This window comes from Triturus cristatus, chromosome 1_1 (assembly GCF_964204655.1).
Source record: "Triturus cristatus chromosome 1_1, aTriCri1.1, whole genome shotgun sequence".
Taxonomy (NCBI): Eukaryota; Metazoa; Chordata; class Amphibia; order Caudata; family Salamandridae; genus Triturus; species Triturus cristatus.
The window spans coordinates 562,877,145-562,893,281 of record NC_140579.1 but is presented as its reverse complement, the minus strand read 5'-3'; the positions used below and the strand labels follow the sequence as shown (position 1 = coordinate 562,893,281).

Sequence of the window (16,137 nt, the reverse complement as noted above, 5' to 3'; positions counted from 1 at the left end):
CTCTTTGTAGCCTGTCATCCCCCCACCCCACCACTTTGCCCTGCCACTCCGCCTGCAGACCAGCTGCTACTGATTACTACAGAGGAGTAATAGATCACAAAGCTCTGATTTTCAGGATAGGCGTTGCATCATAGTAACTGAAAACGTACAACGAAATTCCCAAAGTAACTGGTTATTTGCTTAAAATACATCGTAAACATAGAAAGGGAACTATAATTATGCATAGTCTGTATTTTAAAATTAATGTTAGACCAATTATAGCTTAAAAGTATAGCATCTATTCCCCATTTGTTATTCACTAGTAATATTTGTTGCTAATCATTTATTTCAGGACATCTAACCTGCTTCAGAAAACACTTGCTTCAATTGATCAACTGCCTTTAAACCTAAACTACACCTTCAGCGAGCTTCCTTTCAAATAAAACACTGTTGTTTTATCACAATTTCTCCACAATGCTGGTCCTTTACATCTCTCTCACTGTCCTTTCTCACCCCCATGACCTCGCGTGCCAGACTGGTAGCTGGTCCCAAGGTACAGATGGGCATGGAGGCTGCTTGCCACCATATCCAGATGGGATCTTGTTTTGTACAGTACCATTAAACATGGATGTTGTCCTGATTAGGTGCTCTCTTCAAAACATTATCGAATTTATTTAACACTCCTTAAACATCAACACATTTGGAATATGAGCATCTGGAGATGCGGAGATAAAAATGAATGATAAAGAAGGAAGCTAGGCAGAGGCAAGAGCATTGCAGAGTGGGCTAAAGGGTGAACCTTAGGGAAGCAGCAAAGAGAATGCTAGGAGTTGGAACACAGACTGTTACCATGCAGTAACAGTGTTATGTGGTTAAGGAAACTTAGAAGCACTTTGATTATTTTGGGGTGCCAAGTCTTCAGACAGACTAGTGTATCTGAAAGCCTGGAGGCTGATGAGGAAAACATCTCTATTTCCATAATCTGGCTGGCTATTCACCAGCCTCATTGTTGGGCCTTTAGAGGCCACAACCGGACAACCGGTCTGAAGATATCCTTATTTGTCTGCAGCTCCATTCACTCCTGTCACTTTTTCCCTGACTCTCCTCTTCATCAAGAAAATATTTCATTATTGTGGCTGAAAAACAAGGCCCTCTTCTCTCAACCAATCATCCCACTGGGCACCACTATCAACATTCCACCCGTCAACAGACGGTCAACTTGTAGGCCACGGCCAAAGGATTCTAAAAGGGTTCCCTTGCTGGTCACAATAGGACAAGTTCCCAGGGATGCCTCCATAAATAACGATTCACTCTCAAATGGGATGGAGTTCAACAACCCATTATGGGCTCTATGCATGAGTTAGTGAAAAAACAGGGTTTGTGAATACTTGTGAAAACCTGAAATACGCTGTAAGTTGAGAGAATGTGGTTCTTTGACTGGACAAAAAACAAGAAATAAAAAATTAAAGACAAAATGAAATATTAAACAGGCATAAACAAAAAAGAATTCGGGGAGGATTTTTAGAATTTCCTCAACCTTTTGAGCTCGTATGTATTTCTAACTATACCAGGGAAACCCCATCCTTCCCTTTGAAAAGTTTCAACTGACAAGCACTATTACACCACCACGGGCATTTGCGAGTACCCAGGTCTCTTTCGTACATGCAGCCACTTCAAAGTGGAGGTGACACTATAAGGCTTGTGAATAACCGTGAAAATGGGTCTTTTGCCAAAGTGGACAGGCCTATTGGGAATGCAGGGGAATTCTTAATCGACTGATATTCAAACAGGCCAGTATGGCTTTGGGGGAGCCAGACAAATGGCAGGATAGCCATGTGACTGACTCCTTCCCGGCCCATCCAAGGAAAGGGAAGCACCAGTTTGTCAGGAAATCCCCGGTTCTCCTCATGACGGGGGAGCTGTTTCTAACAATACTACTGCTGATATGAGCTCAAAAAGATTGAAGTCAGTTTTGACTGCAAGTCCTACAGTCTGTCCGTGCTACTCTGGCACAGATGCAGAGACACAACGTGTGCACTGCTACAGAGAGCAGTGGTTCTCAAATGTTTCCGACTGTTATCCAACAGTGCAATAAAAATCTGTCTCTGGACCAGACATATCTTGCATGCCTTTCTCTCTTTTCTTCTGGAATGCTTTCTCATTTTTGCAGAATATGCTAGTTTTGTGTAAACAGGGTGTTTCCTGCTGTCTCCTACAGCTTGTTTTTCATGTTTGTAATTTCGTGCACTGCAAACCCCTTCAGCCACAGACTTCAACAGAGTCCACATGGTGACGTGACACCACTAAGTACAGCCTAACTACAGGAAACCTAAGCCTGCCTTTTGGCAAAGGAGCCATTCCTTATATGTTGCTTCTCGATGTTAATCAGTTTTTGTCTTGCATAGTTTTAAGTGCTTAAAATCATCCATGTTCAAAAATATTATAATTACTTTCACATCTCTCAGAAATGGTCATGTAGATGTTGCTCAGAGATTGATCGATGATGCAAACTTTGTATTTAACCAACTAAACATAGTTTTCTATAAACGTAGATTTTCCCTATGTGGTGGTCTTGCATTTTTGGAGAATCCCTGGCCTTGGCTGACTGTGCTGGACTGAGCCTTCCTGTCCTCTCCACAGTCCAGAAGCAGCACCTATCAACAGAACATTTCACTCACCCAAGTCCATGTAACTGATCTCCGTCACATCTGAGAGCGTAAAGGAGTCATCGCAGTCCCCGTCAGATGAGTCGTTCTCATCCTGGTCTCCTTGCTGTAGCCTGCAAAGTCCAACAAAGACATGGAAGAAAGGAATTATAGTAAATATGTAACCCTTCCCCGAGTTTTTTTAAAATAACCCCCCACACACATTCTCCAGGTACCTTAGACTTCTTAAAATTCTTAAATCTCACCCATCTTTAGCATGTCATCGATCACCGATCCATTAAGAAGCACTGGCTGCGCTGCAGTAGAGCCGTGGTCATCATTTAGCTGCAACCCCTGGTTTGCCACACGCGACCCCCTGGCACTGTCATTGCGACCTCTGACCTCAGAGCTGGCAAACTCAATGCCAAGTAAACAGAGCGGACTCTGAGCTCCTTATTTCTGTCCATTTGTCACTATGCTAATAGTGAATAATTGTTAGAAATGGGATTTCTGGTTGGCTAGGGCTTGTGCCAAAGCCAGGCAGAAACCACCACTCTAGTCAGGGCAAGGAAGTTACACGCCAAAGATAACCCCTGCTCACCCCCTTGGTAGCTTGGCACGAGCAGACAGGCTCATCTCGGAGGTAAGGTGTAAAGCGTTTGCGCGCGCACCCAGCAACAACACCCAAGGCCCACCACAAAGGAAACTCCACACAAGGTATTCTATAAAAATAGCCTTTGTATTATACACAACACATTAGATAAAAACACACACTACAAGGTGCCAACAGGCACGGGCAGAATTTACAAGGGATTATATGTACAGGGGACAGGGCCACATGGACCACTGTCAGGAATTAGCACTTTTAGAACCTAGCACAAAATATAAAATTCCTGTAGCATAAAAATAACATGTATAGCACACAACCAGTAACTACTGGTAACAAGAAAGTACCACCTACGCAACCCTAACCACCTTAGGAGACTATCGCGCAGGGACTCAGAACCTCCCTGGTACCACCGGTACCAGGGGAACACAACCACCTAAGTATCACAATACCTGTAGGGGTAAACACACATTACACATAATGCATAAAACATTTAGAGGTGTAGAACATGGCACATGACGCGTAAACTCATTCAGAGGTGCCGGGCAGGTAAACACATGATGCATAAAACATTCAGAGGTGCTAAGAAAGAAAACACAAGATGCATAAAAACATTCAGAGGTGCAAGGAAGGAAAACACATGATGCATAAAAACATTCGGAGGTGTAAGGAAAGGAACCATTGCGCAAGAACTCATATGCCACCACCTGTGGCAGTCCCTAGGCCAACTGGCCTTGTCCGGGCTAGGACGCTCTGTCCAGATAAGGCTGCGCCAACTGCGCAAACCAAAAGCGTAGAGTTCCCACCCTAAACGTTGCAGCTGCCCACTAAGTGCTGGGCAGCTGGGAAAAGGGAGCGTGGGCACCCCTGTGCCCTTCTACACAAATCTGTCGCACCTGGAGCCTCTCTGGGCTCCAACGATAAAGAAATGCCCCCTTTAGAGCCTCACAGGCTCAATAAACAATGTGTCCCCAACGTTGGAGTCCTGGTCCTGGACTCGAGCAATAATGCCCCCGTAACGTTGGAGCGTGTAAGCTCTATAACACAACCAATGCGGGGGACGTGGGAGCCCTCTAGGCTCTTTAACCAGATAATTTGCCCCCAACGTTGGAGCGACACGCGCTCAGAACTACAATGTCCCCCACATCGGAGCCTCGGGGCTCTGAGCACCAGACAATGCCTCCTAGAGCCTCTCAGGCTCGAGAAATGATGCCCCCAACGTTGGAGCGACCCCATAGGCGGGGGCCGCTCGAGGAGTCAGCCGGTCTGGGACCGGCACCCACAGCGCATGAACGGAGTTCCCCAGCCCTTCCCTACTCACCGGGCTGTTCTCCGGGGACTCCGCTCCTCTCCTGGACGGAAGGCGGCTTCTCTTCTCAGGGCCCCGGGGCGCAGGGTAAGCTCCTGCCTGCTCCGGGGCTTGCAATGCAGCGAGAGTCCTCCGTGGGAGGCGGGGTAGGCTCCCGCCCTCCTACTTCCGGTCCTGGGTGTCCCGGGGGCCCGCCCTTGTCCTGCCTGACTTCCTGGCCGTCCGAACCCGGGCTGCAGCGGTGATTTTCGTCCTCTCCACAGCGGCGATGAGGGGTGGGCTCCCTCAGATATAAATCGGGACGAAACAACACAGATGCAGGGTGGGCACCTGCTAGCTCCCAATAAAACAACAATCGAGGTGGGCACTCGATTCTAGAAACAAAGCGCTCCTGGCGCCAAGGGCACAGGGAAAAGCGCTCTCTGCGCCGAAGGCAATTCCAGCGCTTTCAGGCACTGGGGGCTTCAGCGAAGCACCCAGGGAGGCGCTCCTCTACGCTGGTGTCCCAAAGCAAAGCGCTCTTAGTGCTATCAAGGATAAAAGCGCTCCCAGGCGCTGCCAGTAAAAGTCCAGCAACAAAAAGTCTTCAAAAGGCAGGGGGGCAAAGACTGGGTCCAGGGGCCAGCTCACAGGGCCCTCCAGCAGGGAGGCAGTCCCCAGTGGCGGTCTCTCCTGGCGCCCAGCAGCAGCAGGCCCCCCTCAAGTTGGATCCTGGAAGAGAACAAATTTTAAGGGGACACAGCCCCTTTTAATACAGTACAAGTCTTTGTCTGCAAGGTGCAGGGAAGGGGCAAACCAGTTACATCTGGTTCCTGAGCACTTTGTTTTGCTCAGCCCCTCTCCCTATTCACTGGCAGGCCAGGGTCATCAGACGCACCACAGGGGCCAGAGCCAGCAGTGTGTGGGGAAAGCCCTGTCCTATTCAGGACCCAGGTATACTCCTCCCCAGCCATCAGTATGCTAAACTCCCATTCACCACTGGGTGACTCCTCCTGACTCTGGGGATTTCCCTAGTCCGTCACATGACCTCCACCAGCCAATCGCCAGACAAGCCACACATTTCATACTGCACACTGAAGTGCCCACTTCTAGAAGTGGCACTTCCACACTAGGTACATGCACGCCGCACACATCATCGCGCAGCATTCAATCACACGAGTCCGCACATACCAAACTCGGGCCTGCACACCCCACGCATCAGGAACTACCAGGACACATACATTCCCCCATGCATTCCTATGGGAGGGCAGGCCAACCTCGACACACGCACGCACTTTACCCTGGGACACAGCGGTAAAGTGCGCAGAAACCAAAAACCATTACACCAAGTCACCAATAAAAAGCAAAAAGTCTTGGGGGTGAATCTGCCAGAAGGGCCAAGTCCAACAATAATGTTTTATTATTCACCATTAGTGTAATAATAAATGGAACACAATTCGCTGGAATGAACCTTTGATGGCAGCTAAGGCAAGTAAAAATGCATTCCAATGTATGTTGTGCGGGTGCTTGAAGGTGTTTGTGTTTTTATGTGAGAGAGTGTGTGAGTGAGTGAATGAAAGTGAGTGTGACTGAGAATGTTTTGTTATGCTTGCAAATCTGTTGTAGGCCCTGGCATACTGACTGACTGTAATACTTGTCTTATAGAGAGACACACAGTAATATTTTGATGCTGGCATGTTCTTTACACGACAGAGACCTATGACAAAATATGGGCACTGGCACACTGGAGGTAGTTCTTGGCATAATGGACACCCATGGAAAATGCTGGTAATGGCATATTTGAAGTAATTCTTGGCATCGAGGCACCTTTTAAAAAATGTTTGTACTTGCACATTGGAGGTCTTTCTTGGGGCAAAGGGAGCAGGGCAACCATGCACAAAATTCTGGCCTAGACCTACTATGGCAATATTTTACAATAAGGGTCACCTATGATATATGGACGGGGTAAATGGAAAAATTCTGATTTGGCATATTGGGGCATCTATAGCATATTGAGCACCCATGACAAAATGCTAGCCATTATGCGCTTATTGTCATATGATGGCATCCTTGGCATATTTTGTACAGCTGGGGTAAACCCCTAGTGAGCATCTGGTTTCATAGGCTTGCTACGCCATGAAAGGATTTGACAATTTATTGGGTTCCATCTCAGAGCCTATGACTTTTAAGCAAAATTTTCTTGGGGGAAGAAACCCCATGTAGAGGTCTGGCTTTTTCGCTTTGCTCGCTCACTGCAATACTAAGTAAGTATTACGTTCCAGAACTTTCAAAGATCAAGTTAGCACTAAAATATAGGTGGTGTCTTGTCTGTGCTGTGTTGTGTTATTAATCATGAAGTTATTATGAAACTTCAGTAATATCAATTATTGTGATGTCGTCATGGTTAAAGTCATGTGACATGACTTCCTGGAAAAATCAGGGTCAAGGATCATATGGCAACACTTCCTGTGATGTCATTAAGACCAAAGGGCATGTGATGTCACTTCCGTTACCACTGGCATTATTGCAAATTGACGCCCATGGGTACAGAGGTGCATTATTGGCTTGTTGGTTCATTTTTATGGACAAAGGATATATTGTATTTTATAACTTCCTCTAAATGCAGCCATGATCTCAGCTCTCACCTTACACACTTGTCCTTAGTCTGCGTTCTCGCTCTCTCACATTGGGTGTTATAACCCCCCTCATCCTTCCCTTCTGTGTACAGATCACACAAAGTATGTGGCACTCGTCTCCCTCTATTGCATGCGGTTACAGGTGCACACTTGTGGATGGCTTTAAGGACGTGACCGTAATGAAGAAATAGCAGCAGAAGGGCAGTGGGACAAGGTTGAGTTAACCTTTCTTTGAATGTGCAGGAGAAGATGCTCCTAACCTCACAATGCATACAATTGGAACCTGTGCGTGTGGGCATCTGCTAGCGATTCCCTGTATGAGTTTTTTTAAATTGTGGTGCTGCATTTCAGCACATTCATCACGTAGGTATGCAGACTGGCATATCTGCAATGCAAAGATAATGTCCAAGTCTCCCCTAGAGACATTTCCACAAACCAGGCTATCGTGTTGCTGTGCCAACGACATTGTTATGCCTTTCCAGGAAGGCCAGCTGGAGACCATGCAGTAAATTAAAGTGGATGAGATAAAACAAAAATATGTCTTTTAAAAAAAAGGTTATAATGGGCCCCAATTGAGAGCTCTGAAGTTGAGGCTGAAGGCTGTGCGAGTTTCTCAGTGTGCCTATCAGGGGGGCATAAAGGGGTTCAGAATCCATAGTCATCCAGTCCTTGACCTCTCTGCAGATCACACAGAGCAGTGGTCATGTGTGCCTTGGGAACTGTGATTCTATGCGATAGCAAGTGAAGGAGGGACACATCTGGCGCAATATTGACAGTGCGAAAGTGAAAGAACATGCGGTGCTTATGGGTGAGTGCATTGTGTGAGGGTCAGTGAACTGAAGGAGATGTGAGGGAATACATGCAGGAGAGAGTGTAAAGACGCACAGGTGTGTAACAGAAAGAATACAGATGAAGGTGATGTGACTGAAAGAACGGAGACACTCCGAAGACTACCGCTCCTTCCACAGATCTGCGAATGTTTAAGACATTTTTCCAATTTTAATTATTCACACCAAAATCATTATTGTCACTTATTTATCTGATACTGGTAACAGGCGTTGGCAAAGCCAGTAGGCTAGTTGTAGGTGCACGTCTGTTACTCTGTGACTTGTCTTTGATGAAAGCTTACACAGAGGCACCAAATAGTGATTGGATGGTACTACGGAAACACAAGATTTTATGTACATGTGCTAAACCGTGCCCATAAATATATATGGCATGCACCTTTGGAAAGGATTCCTAGTTACACATCTTGGACCACGCCTCCCCTTTTAGCTTGTTCACTGAAGGTTGCATTAGTGGTGTGTGGTTACATGCCTCCTCTTGTAGAAACTCTCTTTCTCTGTGTCACGTCCCTTTGGAATGGTCCCCTGTACTGTAAGTCTCCCATGGCTTTGGCTGTCATGTTAGCCTTTTAGATGCACTGAAGTGCTTCATCGACTGACTCTCCCAAAAGGCTGTTTCTCTTGAACAGTGTGATTATTATGGTGGCTTGTAAATTCTGAGATGTAAAGCCAGAAATGTCTGCGTAGAGTGGTAGCCATACATAGTTGTCTACTGGCTGTGTCTGCAGCATTGAGTGCTGACTTGAGGCAGGAGTTAGCAATTGTCTTGCCCTCTTGCAGCACCTGATTTGCACTCTTATTGAACTGTTCTGGCAGGTGTTGCATGAGTTTTTTTGATCTCCTCACACTGTTGCTGGTCATACCAGTTTAATAAGGTATTTGAGCTGGCTGTACGCCATTGTGTGGCAGATGACTTTTCAAACGTTCTAGCTACCATGTCCTCCCTCTTACTTTCCTTGTCCGGTGGTGGCCCTGTTGATGTGGGGTAGTTAATTCTCTTGGTGCAGTTGTCACGATTAGGGAGTCCGCTGTCAATTTTTCCCTGAATGTAAGGGGAGTCCTTAGTGGAAAAGTGATACTCCTTTTCCACCCTCTGAAAGATGCCCTTGCTGCTGCTGGCATCTTGAAGGCCTCCCTTCTTTGGTCTAGGACAATGGACAGGATTGGGAGCAACAGTTTGTTTCTCTAAATATTTGCCCCCCTCTCAATGACAGTGTATGCCGTTATGTCATCTGGTGGCGAGGGTCTTGATGGGTAGGAGTCTAAGTTCTCATTCTGTGACTTAGTGTCAAGTCCTGTCAGTCCTCTTACATTCTCCAGTATGTGATGATCTCTGGTCCTGGAACTGTTGCTCCTCTTCCATTTTGTAAATGTCTTCTTCTACCTCTTCCTGTGGCTCTGCAGTGAGTGGTGGTTCCGGTTCTTCTGCTTCCTGCTTTCTCAGTTCACCTGCTTCTTGTTTGTGTGGCATCCTGTACCCCTAAGAGAGTCGTCAAACTTGCTCTTCTAACAAATTAGGGTCTCTAGTTCTGCACCAAGTCATTTCCTTTTCCTCTAGATTTCTCTGGTTCTTTGTTCAACGCCAAACTCTGTTTCCTCACTTCACTTGTTTGAAGTCAAAGCAGCGGTTCTCCTTGGTGTCATTGTTGAACCATTTGCTGGTGTCAAACCATTTCTCGACATCGGTGTGGAACCGGTTAGTTGTCATCATCGGGCTAGTTGTCTGCGTTGATGCAGTCTTCAGCGTTGATGTCTTGCCAAACATTTGTACGCACCTACAGAGTGTGCTCACCACTCCTCCTGCTCCTCTGTCAGCAGAGCAGCCCCCCCCCCGCCCCCCCGCCTGCAAAGCTGAAGCAGCAGGAACAAATAAAATGATAAAAACTGAGTTATTATCATTTAAATTTTCCTTTATTTTTACACTGCTGATAAGCAGTGGAGCGACGCTCCTCCGCCCTAGCGGAGGAGCTGCCACTGCATTCTCCTCCACAGTTTTCACTGTAGAATTACCCATGTTTCAGCAGCCAACATCTCTGGGATAAACATGGCAAGCTTATGTTGTTTCTGCCCACCCTATAGCTTGAAATATGGCAGTTGAGTGTAATTCTGTTAGAACCCCACTGGTAGTTCCTGGCACTCCTTCTGAGACCCATAACATCCAAGAGACCCTTCCTCTAAATGTGTAAAAGCTTCAGCCATTTTGCATTCTGTAGTTTTGCTTTAGTTAATCTATGTATAATATTTCAACTATTACCATGCAAATTGCTGATGGCTAGAATTAGAAAATTATCAGAAATTTCGAGTGGAATTGGTCCATCTGTAAAAATTATGGCGAAGCCTTCAAAATAATTGTATTAGAGATCAGAGAAAGCAAATCAGTCACACAACTGCCTGACTCAGTGCCCCTGTAGTGTGCAGAATATATCTATGTCCTAGTTTGAATTAAAAAGGGTACAGTGAAACAGCACATTCTTATCAACAGTGCCACTGCTGAACACATGCTCGACAAAGGGGACAAGAACTGGAGGGGCAAGTTGAACAGAGATGACGCAAAATGGAGGAACAGTTGTATTTGAGCTGCCTTTACAGTTATCTGGGCAGGCGTCATGTACCTTTGATTTAAACAAAAATAATGCTACCCTAAATGAAACTCAGTGCCTAAAAAAGATTTTATTTGCAGTGTGCACTATACAACAGATATTTTCTCCCTGACTTCTGTCGGACATTTTTCTAAAGGGATGTTTTTGGTGTACAATTGCAATAAGGACGAGATACTACCTGGATGTCAACGAGTTATGTTATAATAAACATTGAGTAATACATATTGATATATATATATCATATAATCTACTATAAATGTTCCCTCTATACCTAAAAGAATACTCAGAAGGACATCTGTCACACCTTGATCACTTACCTGTAATGGAAAGGAGCCACAGTGGCTGTGATTGGTGGAGTTTGAGGCATCATTGCTGAAAGGTTAATAGTCCCTGAGTTTAAGGTTACTCCTTTGACTTGTGGATGAAGTCCATTTGGTTGAGAAGACCCTGAGTGAAGTAGAGTGGCTGGTGGCTTTTCCTCGGAGAGAGGTACCCTAGAGCCGTCCTGAATCCTAGAATTGACCTCGGACACACATTGACATTTCACTGGGCAGCTTTGGGGCCTCTTCATCTTTAGTGCTTCAATAGAGCCCAGTAGCACACTTTCGGTGTACAGACTGAAGCGAGTAGGTGCCTTGCTCTGGGGGTGAGAATTCTCACCTATGAGACTGGAAACCATGCTTGATTTTCCCAAAGTCACCTTATTGCCATTGGAGCAAGGCGCCTCTCCTGTCTTCGGGCCAGTGTCCTTTTCATTGTCTTTCTCGGTTCCATAAGCCATGGTCTTCTTGTATAAATCCTTCATTCTGGGAGGTGTCTTCTGTCCTAGCCTTGGGCTGCTCCATGGTGATACGCCGGATGGGGTCAGGCTCCCTTCCCAACCAACAGCTCGTTTACCCTCAGTAATATCTGCATTTTCCAGTTCAAGAGTCTTTTTTTCATGAGCGACCACAGAATATCTGGGGGAACATTTTTGCTTCGGGTTTTTGGGTGTTGTTGGCCCACCGCAGTTGAGCACTGACTTGACTGGTCTTGGCGAGGAGCTCCTCTGGGTACCATAAACCAGCGAGGAGGTGGCAGGACCGGTGCTGGCCTGGCTCGTTGATAGTTTTGGAGAAGAAGCCACACTAGCAGGCAGTTTGCCTGGAGAAAATGATCGGGGAACTGGGATGGCTGAGGCATAGTGGCTCCTTCCTGTGGCAGTCACATTGGCAGACCCATTCATCCTCAGCGATGCAGCTCTGTGGAATCACGCTCCTGGAAGGAGAGAAACAAAGTCAATATGTTAGGCTGAAGAACTTTATCAGAAGTTACGTCATCTGAAGTTGTAAAAATTAAAGATATTTAAAGAGTAAGGGGTCCTCCTATGCAGGTCCTTACATTTCAAAGAAACCTATTTGTATATGCATGTAATTTAATTTATTTTTCTTATGTACAAGAACTTCATCACATACTAGAAACACAATAGGGGAAGCAAAATAAAATAGGATTATTTCTATTATGAACAATTGAGGTTTGATTACCGAAAAAGATGCATTGCTAACGAGTCACCAATGTCACCACATTGCTTAAGGAACAAGCATTGTCAAAGATAATAGGTCTCTCCTCTGACACTTACGGCTTACAGAGTGATTGGCTTTACTAATGCTTCTTTTTTCCAACATTCTGCAAAAAATGCTTGTTGGACTTGGCCCTTTTTGCAGGGTCATCCCTGAACTTTTTGCGTTCCTCCTAGCCTTTTTTCTGACATGGTGTTGCTGGTTCTAGGACTCTGGGCACTTCAGCACTGCTGTCCAGTGTAAAGTGCATGTGCTCTCTGTGGTGAACATGGTAAGATTGGTCTACACCTGTTTGGTCTATTTAATTTACCTGTCAGTCCCTTGTAAAGTGGTATCTCATATACCCAGGGCTGGTAAATTAAATGCTACTGGTGATGCGGTCACATGACCCGGTTAGTTTATTTCCGGTGTCCGCGTCTCTCACACACTAGACGTCTGACTCGTTTAGACGCTGTGGCCCTGCTGTGACTGATCCCGCTACCTGGCGATTTACAAGCCTACCTCAGTAAGTCCTTTAATGTTTTCTTTCCATTGGCGTGATTACTCACTTTCCGTTATGATTTAGCGTAGTCATTACACGCTTCTCATATAGCTCGCTCTATATTTTTTTCTCAGAGTGCTGATTGACTTTTTTCAAACGCTGCGGATTACTCACCGCTGGATGTCCTGTGCCTTTCCCATACTTAACTAATTGATTCTCCATTAGTATCCCGGTAAGCGTCTCTGCCCCCCTTTTCACCATTATACATTGCTGGTTTAAGCACGGTTTCATTTCCGTATGTCCTCTCCATGATAGATTGCTGATTCCGAAGCGCAACTCGCTTGCATTTGGTGTTCCTGTGGGTCTCATTAGTTTTTTTTTTTGGTGTCCTTTATGGGTAAGCGCCTTCCATCGTACGTTACCAGGTTACATGCATATACATAGTGGCCCACCCCTATAGTCTCCCTCATTATTTTTTCAGACACCTGAAGATATCATTCTAAATGTGACGGACTTTATTCATGGTTCCACATTATCCTGCAATTAATTATGAGGTGGTGATTAAATTAACCATTGACACAGGTACGATTATCCTATTATCCCCTTGTTTGCTCTTTACTTATTCATTTTGCTTTCACTTGTTGTGCTGTACCCTATTGGTTTCCCTGGGCTCTTCTATTTATTATCTTCCCCTTCTTCTCTTACACATAGGTATTTTAAATATTTCAATAACCATAGTCCTGATGATGACCTCAACGCAAGGAGGTTGAAACGTCGTCGACCGGACAGCATTATCTGCGGCTAATTACAGGGTCCTGTGAGACCTTTATGACCATGTGTAAATTATCCATTATATATAACTCTCCTCGACCTTGAATTTATTTGAATTATTTTGCCGTACCTTGTTGTCATTCTCACACTTATGTCACTGCGCCGTTCACTTCTTCACTTCACTGTCAGTGTACATATGTTTGTTATGGTTATTTTGAATTGTATATACCAATTGTGTATCTAATTATAAAATCTGTTTCCTTTTCTACTCCTTGGTCTCTCTTGTCTTCCCTTCTCTTGATTGAATTGTGTATTGATTGGTCCTCCCATTCATTTTCCCTGTTGAGACATTGGTTTTTTGTTACTACATTTACCCGGTCTCATCTGGGTTAACGGGCTTGCTCCTGTTTTTCTTGTATAACTGGTGGGCTTGCAGCGCTGATTGCGCCACCCAGAAAAGTAGCCTTTCAAACCTATCTCAGGCCTCTGCCATTGCAGAGCCTGTGCGCGCAGTGTTACGGCCGCTGTGACGTGACACCTAAAGTGTGTGCCATATCTGTGACCCCCTTTAACTGCAGGTCAGTCACCTCTAAGGTAGGTCCTAGCTAGCCCTATGGGCAGGGTGCATTGTAGGTAAAAGGTAGGATATGTACCTTAAATGTGTGACATGTCCTGGTAGTGACAAACAGCAATTTTGGTTTCTCACTACTGTGAGGCTGCCCTCCCATAGGAATGCATTGGGGGTTCCCTGATAAGTGTTTCAGTGGTATTTCCTGATGAGAGGAGCAGCGTGGTCAAGTTTAGTATATTTCGAATGGTAATAATAAATGCTGCGCAATGGTGTGCGCAGATTTATTATAACTATTTTAGAATATAATCCCCTGTAAATATTGCCTAGTGCCCGTTGGCACAGTGTATATTGTGTGATTACTATTCTAATGTGTTTTGGATAATAAAAAGGCTATTTTTATATATAACCTTGTGTGGAGTTTTTTTTGTGGTGTGCCTAGTGTGTTGCTGCTGTATGTGTGTTGTGCAAACGCTTTACAAATTGCCTCTGGGATAAGCCTGACTGCTCGTGCCAAGCTACCAAGGGGGTGAGCAGGGTTATCTTCAGCGTGTAACTCCCATGCCCTGACTAGAGTGGTGGCTTCTGCCTGGCTTATGCGCAAGCCCTAGCCAACCAGAAATTCCATTTCTAACAATGCTGAAAATGGTAGTCCATGCATCCATATGTGTGTGCATGCACAGTGACAATCTTTCAATGGTTCTAGTTATACTTTATGATAAAATCCACGGCACCTTTATGAGCAGCCATCTTGAATGTTTATTTCTTACACAACACAAAGATCTTGGAGGAAGTCTTGCGACTCAACATTTCACAAATTTGCACACTCCAATCCTAACCAAAGTAACTTCTCACTGACAGCTGCTCTAATGAGATCAACTTTTAGTTGCTTGTCTGTAACCCTTTACTTTCGAATAAGGCTGCTATGAACTGAAATAGAAATTAATTTAATAAATAAATATATCAAAGCAAGCTAACTCAGCATGCAAGAGCATTAGAAACATAAAGGCAGCTATTTGAGTCTAATGGGCTGAAATCTTTTTTCCCGTGCACCCATCGACTGAGCACTTTCGAGTGCCTGAAACAAACTGAGCAGGCATTGATCAGAACTATTGATGTGCCTGATCCAAACATGGGTAACCCTGAGTCATTAAGCCATTAGTGAGACTTCCGGGATGCCCTCGTACAGTATCCAGAGTGCTTTTGATGCCGTGAGCTGGGTTTGTTGGCTGTTTGTGTTCAAGGGGTGCATTTGGACAGCGGCGGCCGCTCTGCTAAGGCAGAGGAGCGTCGCTCACTGCTCCTTTCCAAGTGCAAAATAAAAATTAAATAATAATAACAAGAAGTTATCATTTTATTATTATTTTCTCCAACCAGGTTGGGCAAGAGGGAGCAGGAGTGGTTTGCACGCCCTCGCTACGTGTGCATGATGGCTTGACCGGCCTGGGCCGGTCGAGCTGTCATGCACACTTGGCTTGTTCTCCATTGGGCTCTGTTGCACAGCCCCATGGAGAACATGCCCAGCCTCACCAGGCCCTGCCTGAGCGGCCAAACAGTTCGCTCAGACCAATCTCGACACTGCTCAGGCAGCATCATGATTGGCTGGGAGAGTCCGGAAGCCTGGGTGCCTCCGGTGCTGCCAGCAGACAGAGAAGAGGCGTGCGGTGGCGGGAGAGGCATACGGCAGTGGCTGCAGTGGCAGAGAAGGTAAGTTTTTCATTTTTTTGCCCGCCACCCCAACCCTTCCCCCGCCCACAACCACCTTTAGGAGGCAGCCGCCATTGCATTTGTACAGTGATTATTGTGAGCCGGTCGTTGCAGGTGGGACCCACTGGCATTCATTTTTGTGCATCAGAACTTACTTTTCCAAATCTGAGTTTCAGCCAGAGCAAGAAAGACAAAAACACAAATGGGGAAAAGTAGGAGGAAGAGAAAGACAGAAAAATGCTTACAAAGGGGAGAAAGCATGGATGAAAAAGACCCTCCAACGGTGAGATAAAGGGGCAGGCAGGGAGTGTCTGGTGGTAGATGAAAGAGGTATGAGTTGAGATCAAGACTAGTAGCCTTCATGGAGCTGGCCATAGACTTCTGAGGAAGCATGAGGGCTCCAGCCCTTATTGTTTTACTGCATTAGGTAGTTTGCTTAAATATCAGGTGC

General features: G+C 45.6%; 1 protein-coding gene across 11 annotated transcripts in view; it reads right to left on the bottom strand.

Annotated features, from left to right (window-relative positions):
- NAV1 (neuron navigator 1) overlaps positions 1-16,137 on the bottom strand; it is a 2,160,095-nt gene that overhangs the window by 1,758,505 nt on the left and 385,453 nt on the right. For all 11 annotated transcript variants that reach the window (XM_085644319.1, XM_085644290.1, XM_085644280.1 and 8 more), the window contains exons 2-3: positions 10,918-11,857; positions 2,658-2,758 (exon numbers count right to left, since the gene is read on the bottom strand). In XM_085644319.1, coding sequence (XP_085500445.1) covers positions 2,658-2,758; positions 10,918-11,825 — 1,009 coding nt within the window. In that variant the 5' untranslated portion in view covers positions 11,826-11,857. The remainder of the gene's footprint in view (positions 1-2,657; positions 2,759-10,917; positions 11,858-16,137) is intronic.